Source organism: Triturus cristatus, chromosome 3_2 (genome assembly GCF_964204655.1).
Source record: "Triturus cristatus chromosome 3_2, aTriCri1.1, whole genome shotgun sequence".
NCBI classification, from domain to species: domain Eukaryota; kingdom Metazoa; phylum Chordata; class Amphibia; order Caudata; family Salamandridae; genus Triturus; species Triturus cristatus.
Genome location: NC_140584.1, coordinates 744,968,012 through 744,986,437, shown reverse-complemented (window position 1 = coordinate 744,986,437; position 18,426 = coordinate 744,968,012). Strand labels below are relative to the sequence as shown.

Sequence of the window (18,426 nt, the reverse complement as noted above, 5' to 3'; positions counted from 1 at the left end):
TGGTTTTGTTTGCTTAACACAGTATGTTTTAACTGACATTTTCACCTTACTATATAATCCCTTTAACCTTTGTTTCTTTTAAAATAAATATATTAACCCAGTGGTGTAATATTTTGTATATTAAGTGGATTGTTTAGTTTGCTAATAACTTTGGCAGCGCCTGAGAACATTTCAAGAAACTTTCTAATAAAAAAAATGTCTCATTTAAATCAGCTCTTTCCATAAATTATGACTACTTAGAGTCTCCATGCTCCCTTCTAAAAGGTGTGAGAATGATAGGCCTTGCTGGGTGCATTCTAACCCTTAGGGCATAAAAACATAGAGATAGCGCTTTTCAATCTCGATGACAAAATCTGCATCCAGAATTCATAAGGAAGCAGTTTTGTCCCTTAATTTCCTCTATGATATGGCCTCCAGCATCATATTGTCTTTTTTGATCAGAGTAGTGTGTGGTTTAGCTGCAGAGGACATGTAACTGACCTTGTTATAAAAAATAAATGAAACCTTCCAGCTACAATGGATCACATTTTCCAAGGCGCAGGTAAAGGGGAAACACCCTCAAACTGTTTCCCCCCAGCCATCTGAAATGCAGATGGCGAGTAGAAACCAATAGAAGCATGTTTTGTGCCAGTAATCCTGGATCCACACTCTTTTTTTCACCTGGCCAAAAATAAACATTGGTGCAGGGGGCATTTCAGATCACCAGAGGGACGCTGGTAACACCCATGCAGCAGAGTGGGATCCGCCCGCCGGAGCTGAAATGAAGATGGTGAGTGGAGGCTAGCAAGAGGCACACCCTCTGTTAGGAAGCACAATGTCCCTCTCATTTCCATTTTTTGCCTGATCAAAAACAAACACTGGAGTTCACAGGGGCATTTCCAGTCCTCTGAGTGGATCAGATCAAGTATAGCACCTCCACACTGCTTCTCAGTGGAACTGATATTCAGATAGTGAGTGGAGGCAAATAAGAGCCAAGCCCTTTGACAGGAAGCCTGCTTCTGGCTCCTTTCTGTTTTTGTCTGATCGAAAATAAATCTTGGTCTTTAGCGGCATTTCAGATCACCAAAGAGAGGTAGGTCAGTGGGGACACCTTCAATCAGATTACAGAGGGGGGATGAAATCCAGAAAGTGGACAGTTGCCATTGAGAGGCATGCCTTGTGCCAGATCACCAACTCTGCACTCCATTTCCTTTTCTGGCTTGACCCCTAATTGCTCCCCAAGAGGAGCTAAAACTTAGAAGTGGATAGAGCTACAGAGAGAACTGCCTTGGGCCGGAATGCCCGGTGTCCCACTCAGTTTTCCATTTTTTCTCTTGACAAAAAATGAACCACGGAGCCTAACATGCATTTCTGGTCACCTGACAGTGACAGACCGAAATGGAAACCATCCTGATTTGCTCCTCCAAAAATGTGAAATTCAAATTGTGAGTAGAAACTGCCCTGTGGCACTTGGAAGGTGGGCTTTCCACTCTATATCCATTTTTGGTTAATAAAAAGTTAACCCTGGTGTCTTAGGGTCATGTCAGGTCCCTGAAAAGGGCAGAGAGGGGCTGGAAAAACCTGGGTACCCACTCTGTTTCTATCTTCCCATTTTTAAAAAATGTATATCAGATGTCTAGTTAGCCTATCTGCACCCCTCAAAAGCAGAATGGGGGGAAACTCCTAATCTGTCACCAACTACTTTAGTCCAAAGGGACAGTAATCTACAGGTTCAATGTTGCAAATGCACTGCATCCCAGAGGCATGGCAAAGACTAATGTGCATGTGACTGGTCGTAGTTTGTAATAGCACAGAGGAGCTATTCACATTGAAATGGACTGCTACACCTAGTGATCCTCAGTGGCTGAATTCAAGCATTCCACCCATCATTTTTTTGTTGTGCGTTTTCTAATTAGCATACCCTCCAAGTTTCCAATAATTATCTACCATTCGCTGATTATTTCATTTGTTCAGCACATACCACACTCAGTTTATAAACATATTCCAATAGCCTGTCCACGAACATTAAATGGAAGCTACCCGCTGCACTGCTGTGGGGCAGCTGTGCTTGCTCATTTACAGCTCATTGCCAGAATCTGCTGATTTGACTAGTGGCATTTCTAGTGTCAGTGGTTCGCTGGTGGTGGGTTGGATGATAAACTTGTGCATCCAGTCCAGGACTGCTGTGCTTCCTTTGTCTGCTGGAAAACCTATATAGAAGCCTGAACAGAGTCATAGTCCATGGACCATCACCGATATAATTGTAGAGCAAGCCACGGCTGGGCAAAGCCATCTGTAACCCAAGGATAGGTGGTAGTTCAAGAATGCAAAACGATGGGTTTGCAGTGTACATATTTATAACCAGAAGATGGTGCACTCTATCCACACATGGAGGGAGGTGTCCTAGCAGGGACACCATCCCCATAGAATCTACACATGGTGCAAGAGAAATCATGTTATTTTTAGGTCTCGCCTGAGCCAGCGCATGCGTTGCGAGACATTTAGTAGTGGACTTTGAATAGACCTACCACATGCTTTTTCGTGGCATGGAGCGTGCGGTTACACGCACATGCACGAGCGAAGGCGCCCTCGCTTGTGCACCACTCGCTTCCTTTTTTAGGTCTCGCCTGACCCAGCGCATGCGCTGGTCTGGCGAGACTTTTTGTGAGGGCTCAAAAAAATGCTAACATGGCCAGCCTAGAGGTACAGTGCATGTGTGCGGGTGCGCGCTTAGGAGCAGAGGCTGGCAAACCTTGTCATGCTCATTAAGCGCCCGCGATCACTTTCACTTTCGCCCACGATCACTTTCGCAGCGCCCCTTTGATGTTCGCGTTCAAAGAACATCAAACATCAAAGAACATGTTGTGTTAATGCTTTGCTGCGCCCGTTTGACTTACAATGCGCTTTCTCTTTCCACAAACTCGATGTTTGTGTTCCTTTATTTTGAGATGCTTTTAGTATTACTGTTTTGTGACTTAAAGAACATTAAGGAAATGTTACTGTGAAACTGGACAACGTTCACAGTGTTAATTTCTGATCGCAGCAGCTGCTTCATGTCCATTGCACCATTCAGGGAGTCCTTTCGTTGGCGCTGAGGAAGCTGGAAACTTTTGGCACATTCTCTTTAAAAGCACAGCATGTTGGCGACTGGTTAATCGATTAGACCTATGTAGCGCTTTAGATCTCAAAGCGCTATGGTGGGTGCAGCAGTTAGAACTCATGAAATATGGGGTGCAACTCACAAGGAGGGGTCAGGTTTGAGTGTACATTGGCTGCAATCGAACTCTTAAGATGATGGGATGTGTGTATCCATTATCAGCACTCAGTCTTCGCTAAGTGATCTTGTTTGTTTTGTTGTTGTGTTAATGCTTTGCTGCGCCCGTTTGACTTGCAACGTGCTTTCTCTTTCCACAAACTCGATGTTTGTGTTCCTTTATTTTGAGGTGCTTTTAGTATTACTGTCACACACACAACCACACACACAACCACACACATAATCACACGTACAACCACACAACCACACACACACACACAACCACAACCAAACACCCACGCAACCACACACACAACCACACATACAACCACACAACCACACATACAACCACACAACCACACACACACACAACCACACACACACAACCACACACATACACACAAACACACACACACACACAACCACACACACACATACACACACACAACCACACCCACAACCACACACACACAACAACCACACAACAACAACACAACCACACACACAACCACACACACATGTACAACCACACAACCACACCCACACCCACCCCCACAACCACACACACACAACCACAACCACACACACAACCACAACCACACACACAACCACACAACCACACACACAACCACACACAACCACACACAACCACACACACAAACACACACAACCACACACACAACCACACACACACAACCACCCACACCCACACAAACAACCACACTCACACAACCACACCCACACCCACAACCACACACACACAACCACAACCACACACACATAACCACACACACAACCACAACCACACACACAACCACACACACAACCACAACAACACACACAACCACACACACACAACCACACACACACACAACCACACACACAACCACACACACACAACCACACACACAACCACACACACAACCACACACACAACCACACACACAACCACACACACAACCACACACACACAACCACACACACAACCACACATACAACCACACACACAACCACACACACCCACAACCACAACCACACCCACAACCACACCCACAGCCACACACACAGCCACACACATACAACCACACACACAACCACACACACAACCACACACCCACAACCACACACACACACAACCACACACACACACAACCACACACACACAACCACACGCACACAACCACATACACACACACAACCACACACACAACAACACCAAGCATTGGCATAGCCAATAGGTCTCGCCTTTGGGACCTTATAAGTATTTAGCCACGCAACAGTTGATGTGGTTGCACCAAGGATATCGTGCTGCATAACTAAATACTTAGAAGGTCCCAACAGCGAGACCTATTGGCTATGCCAATGCTTGGTTTTTTTTTAGCGCACGCTCACACAACTCCCGGTTCTGCCCCTCCCCCAACACATATCGCATCTCGCGGCCGCTCGCGGCCAATGCTTTCTTTTACAGTGATAACAGTTGTTTCACTGTGGGCCACACCCCCTTTACTTTATGGTTTGTATTTGAAATCACAAAGTTTTATCTATACACGCTGGATCTGTGAACGTTGCATTGTCACAAACAAACTTGAGTAGGGACTGACACTGGATTCTTTATGTTTTTTCTACAACAAGGTTCTATTCCCTCCTTGTTCTGCACGGTCACAAGGAAACTGTCCAGACTGGGGTAATACTTCATGTTAATCGGAATTCTGTCTTCTTTCTGTATGAACTGTGACTAGTTCGGTAAATGTTCCCTTGAAAAGAGTGTCCACGGGGGCTTGCAAAACCAGATGAAAGAAATCCAAGTTTACTAAGATCTGATCTTCCAATGACTTCTTTGAATATCAAGTGCTGAACGTTACACAACTAGCACATGAATATTTCTTTTGTTTTCATTGCTCAAAAATTAAATGGTTTCTCATGTGACGTCCTAAGGCCAACATGAACCAGACAGCTCCCTCACTCCCATCTGATTAGATCGTACAGTGTCATGTTTCAAAGCTGACGACTTAACAGCTGACAATTAAGCAATAATCACCATACGGGGGTGAACGGTCAGTAAAAAATTCCTGAGCAGGATTAAGTGCAAGACCATGGGGCTGCAGAAGACACTATCTTCTGTCATGAAATTATCGACAGGTAATGCCCCACCTAGTGGCGATCACTGCCCTTAAAGATGGTCAAAATGATTAGGAACAGTAGGAATTACCTACAATTGCAAATTCACTGATTTCAGAAGCCAGATGCAGAACCACAAACTTTCTGCCGTACAGCCAAGCATTTGCTGGCAAAGTTTTGGTTTAATCCCGCAGTGGATCAACGTGAATTTTGTGGGGCATACTAAAACAAGCATTGGCATAGCCAATAGGTCTCGCATTTGCTACCTTATAAGTGTTTAGCCATGCAACAGTTGGTGTTGTTGCACCAAAGATATTCTGCTGCATAACTAAATACTTATAAGGTCCCAAAAGCGAGACCTGGTGGCTATGCCAATGCTTGTTTACCTATGCCATGAGGGAGGGGTGGTTGATGGGGTTAAAACTTAAAGCTGCTATTGTGTGCTATTATATTTGCCACAAGCTAAATAATCTTGTTGATGGCATGCTCATCCAGTAAGCTTTGGAACTCCATCAATATGCTGCAAGCTACTGCTGAAAGGCAGTGTAAAACACATATTTGCATTTGTATGATCACCTAACTTAAAACAAAGAAAACACCTTTCGTCATAGAGCTCCCTACATTTGTCTACCCATCTTTGCCTGTTCAGTGACCTTTCCTTAGTCTGAAGCTTCCCTGTGAAAATAGAAATGGCAGCTCCTGAGGAAAACAAGAGTGTATGACTTTCAGTAGCTATAGTACGACAACTCTGATGGTCTGCATCACTTGGGTGAGCCTTTTGCACACAGATTTCTTCATCTGCGTAATCAATACATTGGGCAAACTTCTTAAAGCAAAATGTCAATAACTTTATCTTTTTTTTTTTTTTTAGAAACCAATTTTATTGTTTTCGAGGAAGCAAATAACAAAAGGTATTGCATTCCAATCAGTCCCCCCCCCGCCGTCCCCCGCCAAAGATCACAGAGGAGCTGAATCATTTTCAAGTACAGTCTCCAGAGCAGAGGACAAGACATAACAATTCCACCACTTGCCCCAAATGTTATAAAACATGTGAGGATTTAGCACATCAGTCTATACCGAATCTCCAGAGTGTAAACCTGGGCGTCTGGGTCAACTTCCAGTTCTTTGCAGTTTCTCTTTTGGCCACCGATGTCACCAGACCCACCAGCTGTCAGTCATCTCTTGTGCTCCCAACATCCTCTAAAATTCCCAGCTTTGGAGTAAGTATGACAATTGCACCTAGGACCTTGGAAATCGTGAAACCTATTTGAGACCAATAGTCTGATCCGCGGGCAACTCCATACCATGTGAAAGAAATCAACCTCTGGTGGTAGAGCACCTAGAGCAGTTATGATCTGGTCGCAGGCCAGCGTGCCAGAGTCGACGAGGTGTCATGTATGTGAGGTGTAAATAATGTAGCTCGACAAATCTTAGCCGCGCCGAAATGGCAAGTTCTCTGGGACTCCTACAAGCCATCCACCACTCCACATCATCCTGGTCCCCAAGCCAGCTCTGCCACCTCAGCCGGAGCGGGTCTAGCACCTCGGGGGCATTGTTGACCAGAGAGTGATACAGTTAGGAAATCCCCCCTTTGCCCAAACCACCCACCAATAATCGAGCCTCTAAGGAGCTATATTCTGGAAGCTCTGCCAGATCAGCCGTATATTGCCCAAGCACATGTCAGATCTGCAGGTGTCAGTGAAATTGCTTGTGGTGAAGCTGGAAGAGGGCCCGCATGTCTGCAAAGGAATACATGTGATCGCCCACCCAAACATCAACCAGTTATGTAATTCAAATCATGTCCCTGTGTCCAAATCCCGCTAGTTGTGCCATGTTATCTAACTAGCACCCTCCCCATAGTGGGGTTGCCAATTCAGCTTCTTGTCTCACCCAAGAAATCTATTGGCGGCTCGCCATACAAGAAAAGTCATCTCGGTATGTTCAGGCATATGAAGGGGAATGGGCCTGTCATAGAAATAATGCCTCACCTCATTTAGGCCCAGAACGTGCAGTTCAAGTTGATATGCTGGATCATTCTAACCGCCAGTCATCTAGTCATTGACCTCCAGGAGCTGAGATGCCCAATAGTGTAATCGAATATCAAACCAATATCGTAGACTGATTGGTGACATTTCCCAAGGGCAATGCGTAGGGGGGTGAACCCTCCAAATGAAAGAACGAAGGTGAACCACAAGCTCAGTGAAACGAACATTGGGATATGGAGCTGAAAATTCATCAGGGTGTCTAAGAACCTTGGGAGTACAATCATTTTAATGAGCGCAACACAGCCTAAGGCATTGAGGGAGAGAGTGGACCACAGGGAGAGGTGTGGCACAGCGGCTGAAGTGCGTGACTCCGGAGCACGGGCGCATGGTTCAATCCCTGGCGCCGGCAGCAGCACTGCTCAGCACCATGTGACTCTGGGCAATAGCTCACTTATTCTCCCCAATGGCCCCCAGCGCCTTGAGACCCCTGGGGTGATTAGTTCACGCTTAACAAATTCCAAATGTATTTATTTATTTTAAGTGGTCAGGCGAGCCTTGGTTGTCCAAAGGAGCGGTGCAAATTTAAGAGAGTGCATGAGTTTGGGCACTGTGGATATGTGGACCCCAAGCTATTTAAAGCTGAGGCAGCAGACTGGGATGTCCTGTTGCCAGACCAGCACAGTGTCACCACCCCACGCAGGGACAAGGAGTGATTTCCCTCGGAGCCCAGAGGCTTCACCAAACAGGTGCAAAATTTCCAACACGTGGTGACCTGACTTCTGGGGGTCATTCAAAATAACAGATTGTCTTCCGCGTACAGGGTGATTCTGTCCTCCATTCTGTTGATCTGATTTGAGAATAATGACAACGGTAGCCCAGTCAAGATCTGAGGAGAAGCAGCCTTTGTCTTGGGCCTCCTTATAAAGCTTTAGCATGTGAGGGCTAACAATTTTGTGGATTTCAGAGTAGTATTCTAAAGGAAAGCCATCAGGGCCCGGGGTCTTGCCAGATGTGAATTTGGAGATGGGGAGGTGGGTGGGGGGGGCACACCAAGGTCAGACTAAGGCCAGGACCGGCCTGCTTGCCACTCCAAGGTTAAGGGGGGCAGCACGAGCAGCCTAGGTCTCTCAGTCGCAATGCCCTTCTTCACACTGGCACCCACAGGTCTGTGGTGTCCCAGTCCACAATTAGGATCAATGGTCACGGAGTGCGGTTCCTCAATGCTGCAACTGTCTCCCAAGGAGAAGTCAAGGGCTGTCGCGTCCCTCAGGTCTTGGGAGCACCAGTTTCTATACGTGGAGCAGTCTGGGCCCCCACTCTCCAGCTGCTGTCCCCCTTCGAGTCCCTGACCCCACAAAGGTAGTGACCAGGAGGGAGAAATGTCGCACGGTAAGGCCCGGCAGCTGGGGAGCTGTATCAGGGGGTCCCCTCCTCTAGCCTCCCTCGGGGGCAGTGCACCTCAGCTACCTGGGTTCCCAAGCAGGTCATTCGAGCTGCCGAAAGACGATGCTGCACGGCAGGTACAGCTCCAGTTGTGCGGTCCAAAGAGCACCCTATCTGCTACTCCGGGGGTCGTGAACTCCGGGATCGCGGCCAGCCGCCGCTCATGGGATCCTTTTGGGGGCAGGATGGAGACCTCAATATGATTAAAAGGGGATGCCCAGGGTGACAATGCAGCCAGATGGCAGAGAAGGTCTGCTGCTTCAGCCACGCCCCCATCAAAAACTTTATCTTAGTTACTTTCTGCGAACTATACGTCTATGCAGTAAAGCTGTAATGTAAAATAATATCCTTTGAAATCTTGTACTCCTATATTCAACCACTTTCATAAGGAAACATGCCAGCCTACATTACTCCAGTTGTAAATTGCCTTAACAATGTTTCTGATTTGTCAGACAAGTATGTGTGACAGCTGATTTTCATCATATGTGGTGAAGCTGCACTCAACTCAAACAGTTGTGAGATGAGAAAAAGTAGATTTATAATAAAATATTTGGCATTTTGATAGGTGCTGGCAAACTACAAGATTTCCTTCCAGAGAGATCCACTAATCTGCTGTGCTTATCTGAGTCGTGTGATCTCCGAAATGGTGAAGGTGTAGAAAGGGACCGAACAGACAGTCATGAAGCAGGGAGCGGGTTGGTGGCTCTCCACACACTGTTTGGGATAATGTTATTGGTAACATTGAAAAGCAATTAAAAACATCTCTTGTCGCTCTTTAATTATCGGTGCTCCACATGATGTATAAGATACTGTGATGATACTGCTGTCATTTCTTCTTCATCCTACTTATTGAAATTGCTTAGTAGGTGTAAGCATGAGTGACTGATGTTGTGTTTACCGTTCTATGTGTATGAAAATAAAAAAAAATGAAACATAGAGAAACAGCCTCTGCACTGCAGACACGTGCGCCTGAAGATGCTTTGATAACTCCCCCCAAACCCACAATATAGACAATATCCATTGTAGTTACTGGAGAGGGGAAGAATAATATTGGGAAGTTTTGTTGAGGTAACATTTGGGTAAAAATGTGTATTTTCTTTCAGGAAAACATTCTGCAGAGGACAATACAAACTCAAGGGAAATACTCGGTGAGTTGATTTCAGAATAATTTAATTTCAGGTTTGAAGCCCATACATACATACTTTGATGATGAGCAGATTGTTACAGATTGGTGTCCTCTCTCTTCACTTTTAACAGTTACATTGTTCAAACATCCTACACGGTTCCATGCACTTTCGTATTTTAAAATTTGAAAAAATTGTCTATTGTGAGTAGGTATAAGCATTAGTGACTGTTGTTGTGTTTACCGTTCTATGTGTTTGAAAATAATTTTTAAAAAAAACATAGAGTAGCAGCCTCTGCACTGCAGACACATGCGCCTGAAAATGCTTTGTTAACTCCCCCCAGCTCCCAATGTACACCATCCATTGTCGTTACTTGGGAGGGGAAGAATAATGCTGGCAACTTTTGTTCAGATACAATTGGGTTAAAACTGTGTATTTTCTTCCAGGAAAAAGTTCTGCAGAGGACAATACAAACTCAAAGGAAATACTCGGTGAGTCGATTTTAGAATAATTTAATTTCAGTTTTGAAGTTCAAAAAAATGAATACTTTGATCATGAGCAGATTATTGCAGATTAATGTCCGCTCTTCACTTAATTACAGTGGTCAAACATCTTGCGCAATTCCATGCACTTTGGTATTTTAAAATTTGAAAAAAATTGTTGATTGTGAATACAAGAAGGGATTTCTATTTCTTAATTAAATGTACTATCTTTCTAAAACACAGTAGATTATTCTACCAATAACAATAACTGTCATTAAGTAGTACTAATCTTTTGGGTACTTTTTATCTGGGCTTTAGCCCTTTTGCAGCATGCTTTCAGTGCCCAGGAACATATTTTGTACAAAGAACAAAAACACAGAAAACTGATTTATTTTTTTATAGACAAGTAACTCTGCACCGATGAACAGAAGTGGACAAGCCAACAAATTCTGAGGTAGGGCTTAGGTGGTATTCTTGTCAATGTTAGGTCATTACCTAAGCATACGATTGAACTTTGGGACTTGCTCTCTTCAAAGCAACCTGCAGTGAGTTTCTTAACACGATTGCTCTCCCAGAAAATTATTCCATGCTTGATTGAAAAGGAAGGGCAGGACAGGGGGAGGAATCGCTATTATTTTAAAAACACTATTAAAGTGTCCATTATAGACTCTTCTCCGGTGGACTGGGCAGAGATATGCATATTTAAACTTGAACTTTGTTCTAGGACTATTGGAAAGGTACCTTAGTATATCGATCACGGGGTCTAAAAAACATGGTTTATCCGGCACCTAATTTAATATGTTGCACCTCATGTCCTGGAAACAAAACAGTTTCTTTTGTTGGGTGACTTTACTTACAATGCAGAATATTACAATAATGAGGAGGCAAGTCAGCTTGTTGTTGACGTGGCCACTCTCGGACTCCATCAAAGTGCTAATGGGCCTATGCATGCCACAGGGCACACTCTATATTTCATTTTTACCAACTCCACCTCTCTACCCTGTGAACAATTGCATCCTTTACTTTGAACGGACCAATTATTGATCAGCTTTAGGATTCCTATGACAACCGAGATTTATAAAGCACCTAAAGTTGTTAAAAACCAATTTAGACATTGGCAGAAAATCACTCTGGAATCCTTCGCTAAGGTCTTTAATCATACTGGCACAGAAGCTACTTCAGATGTGGAGCAAGCACTCTCAGAATATTACAATGCTTTAAACACAGCTTTTGATAAGATTACTCCTCTCAAACGATTTACTAATTCCACACATGGTACCCATGCACCCTGGTATACTGTAGCCTTTGGAACTGAGACAGCATCATGTAAGAAATTAGGAAGACAGTGGCGACCACTGTTCCCTGTAAGTTACACGCGCGCACCTACTTCACCTCGAGCGTGCCGTGTCCTGTGTGAAGCGCGCACACACAGCAGCACCTTTGTGAAGACTGTTTGCGTTGCTGCTTTTAAAATGTGAGCAGGGCGAAAAACAGTAATTCCCTTCTGGAGGTAAGTTCAGCAGCAAGTGGCTCCTGCAATTGCTGCATTTCTCTCGTTAAAAGTGCTCGGCTATAGGGCAGATTTTGTGCATTTTTGAAAATATTTATGTTAATCGCAGTGCCTGTCATGCGCTGCAATTAACATGAATACGTTCACAAAACCAAACAGTCTGCCCTGCATCTGTGCCCTATTAACAGAAGAAATGCAGCAAGTCTACAAGCACGACCTGTGCTTTCAGGTGATTCTGAAAGCACACGTCATGCTTCTAGACTTGCTGCATTCCATTTGTTAATAGAGCGGGGCAGATTGTGTGCCGTGCTCACTTAGCATATGAAATGCAGCTAGTCCACAAGCACAACATGTGCTTTCGAAATCATCTGAAAACATACATCGTGCTTGTAGACTCGCTGCATTTCTTTTGTTAGTAGGGCACGCCTGCGGAGCCAGGTCCTGCTCTAGGGTGGTGCGACCAGTGCCACTGCACCGGGTGCTGACTACTTTTGCAAGTATAGTATTGTTTTAAAAGCAACTGTAAGATTCCTTATCCAGCAGTTTTCAGGCAATAATAAACATGTCAAGATAACTCTGGTGATGAATGTTCTGCCTGGAGAGACATCTGAGTTTTCTCTAGTGGAGGTTTTAAGGTTGCACAGAGGGTTAATACGCCTGCTGAAAAGAACGTGTACAATGCAGAACACAAAGTGCATAGCATGAAATAGGTTAGAAGGTTACCACTTTTGTCAGAGAAGTCATTTGTTACTTGCAGTTTATAAGTTAAAATCCCAATATAGAACAGTATACTATTAACTGTCATCAAAGAACTTCATGCATACTGCAAGGTATAGATTAGAGTGTTATGATTTCTTCCCAAGCCTTTCATTATCCTAATGTTGCAAAAAGGGTTCATGTGGATACAAAGCATTTCTTATTAAAGAGAACCCGCCACAATGTTGTTACATTCTAAATTCAGAGTTTGTGCCTCTCCAGACCAAGCACTCTTAAACTATACTGCCTACCAGTATTGATGACATGTCACTCCTATACCTTGCAGTCCTCTGTCTTATGTAACATTTCTTATACACTGATTTACATACCTATGATTGATTGTATCTATTTAATGTGTGTGCAATTTATAGTGGCGCTCTAAAATAAATTAAATGCATCTCAGAAAGAGTGGTAATGGAGACTTTAGGTGCACTGTTAAACAATAGTAGTGAGAGAATACTTGGCGGGAAACATTGTCGCACAGGGCGGCACCAATGCTAAGACCGGCTCTGTGCGGGGCAAATTGTGTGCCTCTGAGAAAGTATTCATATTAATTGCCGGCGCATGACGAGCGCTGTGATTAAAATGAATACTCACACAATCTGCCCCGTACCTGTGCCCTATTAGTAAGAGATGCAGCAAGTCTACAAGCACAACGTGTGCTTTCAGAATCATCGGAGATTAGCTGTTGTTTTGAACCTAACCTGCTCTTAAATGGGTAACAAGCCTTTGTAGTATAGGCAATAGGTGAGGTCTTCCTTGTACCTTGTCAGATCTTCTTGTCGCTGATGTTGTAATCTTCTTAAGCTTGGTTATAATTCCTTATAAAGGTGTAAAGGTGTTGAACGTTTTTTGTTGTATAAAAGAAGGAATTGTAAACTGAAGAACATCAGCCATCATGTTACCAACCTGAATGAGCATGTGACACTATAAGACACTTTAAGACACTTTTTCAGCAAGGCACATTCTAGGCACATTCTTGGTTAGGTGTGAATCTGAAATTACGGTGAAAGTGAAAAATATAAGCTTTTATGATGTCTTTCAGAAAAAAAGAATCTCTTATCACACTAGAAGAATATCGCATTAGCACCATTGATGGGACCGTCTGACAAAGACAAAACATTGTGAAAATCTATTTACGCGGGAAAGCCTTTCTCTGGAATGTAATAACATTTTAAAGGTATAGCACTATCAATAGGACAACAAAAATGCTCAATTTACTTCTGAACACCCCCATTACCTAAAGTATTGCTCTTTTTCAGGGTGATCTCAAAGCGATATATTCATTTGCTTACTCTGACGTTGACTGGCAAAATAGACTGCTAGGTCTATGGAATTTGAATGCTTTGTTTTGTATGCTTCTATACACACAGAACAAAATAGGAATGATTACTAGCAAATTGATTAATATCACGGCTGTTTAAGTATAATATACTCTTCTAAAGCTTTCTTTGCCGTAGGCTAAAATAGAATATGACATGACTTGGAGGTGGAAAACAAGTGTCTGTGCGTGAATGCCACTAAATCTTCCTACTGCCACGCAACATAAGGAGGAAACATCATTTTTGAGAATTTGTGAGACAGCCTTGTAAGACAATAATGTATCTTAAATCTGTATTCCTTGCATTTGTGTAAGTGGTACATCCCATGCATTATAGAAACTCTATCTTTTTTGCAGTTGGTGTGCATGTTTTTGGCAGCTGTGCATGTTGTGTAATTGCCTATTGAAGGTACTGGCGTACCTCCACGCGCATCATGGGTGAAAAATACGAGTGACCAATACAAGAAACCCATGGTTTTCCTGGATTTAGAGTTACTCAAACAAATTTGACATGGAAAAGTTTTGGATTTGAGGGTACAGAGAATTTGCTATCTAGCTGCCTTCGCACTATATTAATATCTATACATATTTTGTGAACTAACCTATATGCCACTATTTTAATCAGAAGGTATGTGTGTATGATCAATGTTAAGATTGTTACTTATAGGACATTTCAGTAGATTGTATGATGGAAATATAAAAAAAACATGCTTATGTAAGATTAAGTTTGCTGCCTTTGTCTCTTGGTTGCACCAAGATACCCCACCCAGGGTGATTAGTGTGCATTATAAATTAAATTAACATAACATAACACATAGAGCTAGATTAAAAGTTTGACTTGATCCCAAAAGGCATAGCATGACCTAATGGCTACTTTGTAGATCAAATATGAATTTAAAAACACAAAATATGTCAGATGTAGAGACATTAATCAAGAATAGAGGAAATTGTCTATATTTTAAGTTAGAAGATTTTTTTCTTTAACGGACTTAAAACTTTGTGCATCATGTTTAGGTATATTTTCTCTACCAGTCAGCTCATTTGAAAACTTGCCACTTTCTACACTTGCCGCTTCCTAACGTTATCTGTGCATCCCATTACTAAAGTGATTTATACGTTGCAGTCACCTATATAGGCGCCGGACAGGCGTGCAGATGTCTGTTTTTTTTTCTTTTTCTTTCCACACCAGTTAAGTGATAATCTGGAGAAGAGCTACCCCTTTGTCTATTTTTGACAGGCTTTTTTGACAACATTTCTTTTTCTTGTGTGTCAAGGATGTCATCTAGACATGCAGGGTTCAGGCCATGTGGTGCCTGTCACCGTCCCATGTTGATAATGACCCCTACCTCGTCTATTTGTGGTGCTTCAAGTGCGGCCACGACATAAAGTTGTACCTGGATTGCCGGGTCATGGTGCCGAAGGCCTTGTGGGAGTGATATTTGAAGTTTCTTGTGGCCCGGCAGTTGACACCTTTGAGTGCGACTCCTCAGAGATTCTGGTCCCATTCGAGGAAGGATGGTATGAGGATCTAGCTGGTAGCATTGAACTTGCACGATGTGTAATTTCACATCCCTTTCTTGCCTGCCCACAGGTGTTCCCTGTGATTTAAGGTAGGCCACGAGCACTTTCAATTGACTGTGCTTCCATTTGGCCTTACCAGCACCCCTTAGGTATTCACCAAGGTGATGGTGGTGGTTGCAGTTCATCTGCCCAGGTTGGAGGTGTCAGTCTTCCCGTATCTCGACGACTAGCTGTTGAAGGCGCCTTCGCCGCTGGCTTGTCTCCCACCTCCAGATTATGGCAGACCTCCTGCATTCCCTGGGGTTTTCTATAAACATGCAGAAGTCCCACCTGACTTCTTCTCACATGCACCCTTTCATCAGGGCTGTTCTGGACACAGTGCAGCTTCGGGCCTATCCTCCCAAGCAGCAAGTCCAGGATATTCAGGCTACGATACATGTGTTACAGCCTCTATCCTGGATTTTGGAGAGAATGACTCTGAGGCTGCTGGGACTCATGGTTTCCTGCATCCTGTTGGTAAATCATGCCCGATGGCGTATGCAGGCTCTGCGGTGGGACAAGAAGTGGGCGCAGCATCAGGGTAATCTCTCAGATGTGGTCCAGATCTCTGAGGGAACTGTAAAAGACCAGCAGTGGTGGTTGATGAACCGCAATTGGGTCAGTGCCAGACCCCTCTCCGTTCCTCAACCAGATCTCACAGTAGTGATAGATGCATCACTCCTGGGATGGGGCAGCCATCTGGGAGATGTGGAGATCAGGGGACACTGGTTTCCGGCGGAGTCGATGCTCCACATCAATTTGTTGAAGCTCTGGTCAATCCAGCTACCATTGAAAGCATTTCTTCCCTTTGTCAAGGGGAAGTTAGTGCGAGTGTTCATGGACAACACCACCCGCTGGTACTGCAACAGGCATGGCTGGGTGGGGTCGTAGACCCTTTGTCAAGAGGCTCTGCATCTCTGGATATGGCTGGAACATCAGGGCATAACCCAGTGGTTCAACACCTGGAAGGGTCTCTGAACACCAAGGCAAACAAACTCAGCCGTCAATGCCTAGCTGATTATGAATGGTGTTTCCAGTTGGAGGTAGCACAAGGTTTCTTTCAGCAGTGGCGAGAACCTTCACATGGAACAAGGAATGTCAGCAGTTTTGCGCGCTGGAGTTTCCAAGGCAGGTATCGCTCGGTGACTCATTTTGTCATGAGTGGAGATCAGGCCTCCACTGGAGGGAGGGGCTGATGGAGCCAAAGGTGTCGATGGCCTGCCAGTACACCATGATGGCGGCAGGGACCTTCAAAGCGGTCATGTGCCTCTACTCTAGAATGCTCCTTGAGAACCTGCCGCCTCTGGCGGAATTGAAGGAGAAATGGGAAACTGATCTAGGTAAAGATATCCCTGAGGCGGCCTGGGCTCAGATCGTGCGACGGGCCTGGAAGAGCACGAGGAATGCAAGGTTTCAGCTAATACACTTTAATGTCCTCCACAGAGCGTATTTGACACCTGGGAGAATACAGAAATACTTTAAGGTCCAAGAGGCGGCATGTCCCAGATGTACGAGAGTGGGGGTGGAACTGGAGCATATGTTGTGGTCTTGCCCAGCGATGGGTCTTTACTGGAAGGAGGTGGGGGATACCCTGAATGAGGTGACAGAGAGGCGGCTGATGTTTGATATGGCCGTTAGTATACTGCACTGGTTCCCCCACACGCCCAAGAATAAGATTACGAGTAAGTTCATAGATATGGGACTTATATTAGCAAAGCGAGAAATTACGAAACGTTGGAAAGCGACAGTGGGTCCCACCAGTAAAAGATGGAAGGGTGAATTTCTCAAATGGGCCACCAGTGAGGGCGCACTGCGCTATCAGATGGCGCGCAGGCGTAACGATAAGGCGCTAGAGGCAGCGGCTGCATGGGAGGCGCTAGTACAGGCACTACGAGATTATGAGCCACAGGATGATAGCGAAGGGCAGGCCTTGGATGGGGAGATAGCCCCGGAACAAGCAGGGATCATCACACAGCTTAACACATAGTTATTTCTCGGCGTGTGGGATGCATGAGGACAGAGACGGATACCTGCGTTGCTGGTGGGGACTGAGGGAGGGGGAGGGACTTAATATTTTTCATGGTGGTTGGAGGTAGGTTTTAGTTGGGGAGATTTTTGGTTTATTTGACGCACAGCTCTGGAACGACTTATATATCCTTGCACTATGCACTGTGTAATTGGTGGGGGGTTGTTGATTGCTCCTCAGGGATTATGCTGATAAATATTGTGTGCAGATATGTGGATGTTTGTATAAAAACTCAATAAAGTGCGTTTTAAAAAAATGAGTGGAGATCAGGCCTCCTGTATGTCTTTCCGCCCATACCACTTCTGCCTAGAGTTCTCAAGAAGATCAAGAACAACCGAGCCCAAGTCATTCTTGTGGCTCTGGACTGGGCATGGAGAGTCTGGTGTCCAGAGCTTCTTCGAAAAAGCATCGATCCTGCGATCAGGTTGCCCCTTTGAGAGGATCTTCTGTGGCAGCAGCAGGTGAGGGTCCTCCACCCGAACCTGTTAACTCTTCGCCTCCTTGCATGGAGATTGACCGATGACAGTTGATAGTTTTCGACCTTCCTCACGAAGTATGTAATGTTATTTTGGTGGCGAGGCGGCCCACCACTAAGACAGTATATGCCTGCCATTGGCAACAATTTTAAAACTATTGTACGGAAATGTCTATGGATCCTCTTTGTCTAATACTCTTCTCTATATTCTTACCCTTGCCCAGCAGGGCTCTGCTTTGGTTACTCTCAAGAGTTATATTTATGCACTGTACGCTTTCAGACAGCTGCTGGACCAACCCTCTTTGTTCAAATCCCCTATCGTAAATAGTTTCTTAAAAGGGCTTGCACATATGTTTCCAACTACGCCCTTTATCATGTCACAGTGGGACCTAAT

At 44.5% G+C, this 18,426-nt stretch overlaps 1 protein-coding gene across 1 annotated transcript in view; it reads left to right on the top strand.

The window, feature by feature from the left end:
- Positions 1-18,426, top strand: part of ANKAR (ankyrin and armadillo repeat containing) — a 1,190,398-nt gene that overhangs the window by 423,951 nt on the left and 748,021 nt on the right. The window contains exons 9-10 of the mRNA XM_085646861.1: positions 9,882-9,926; positions 10,349-10,393. Coding sequence (XP_085502987.1) covers positions 9,882-9,926; positions 10,349-10,393 — 90 coding nt within the window. The remainder of the gene's footprint in view (positions 1-9,881; positions 9,927-10,348; positions 10,394-18,426) is intronic.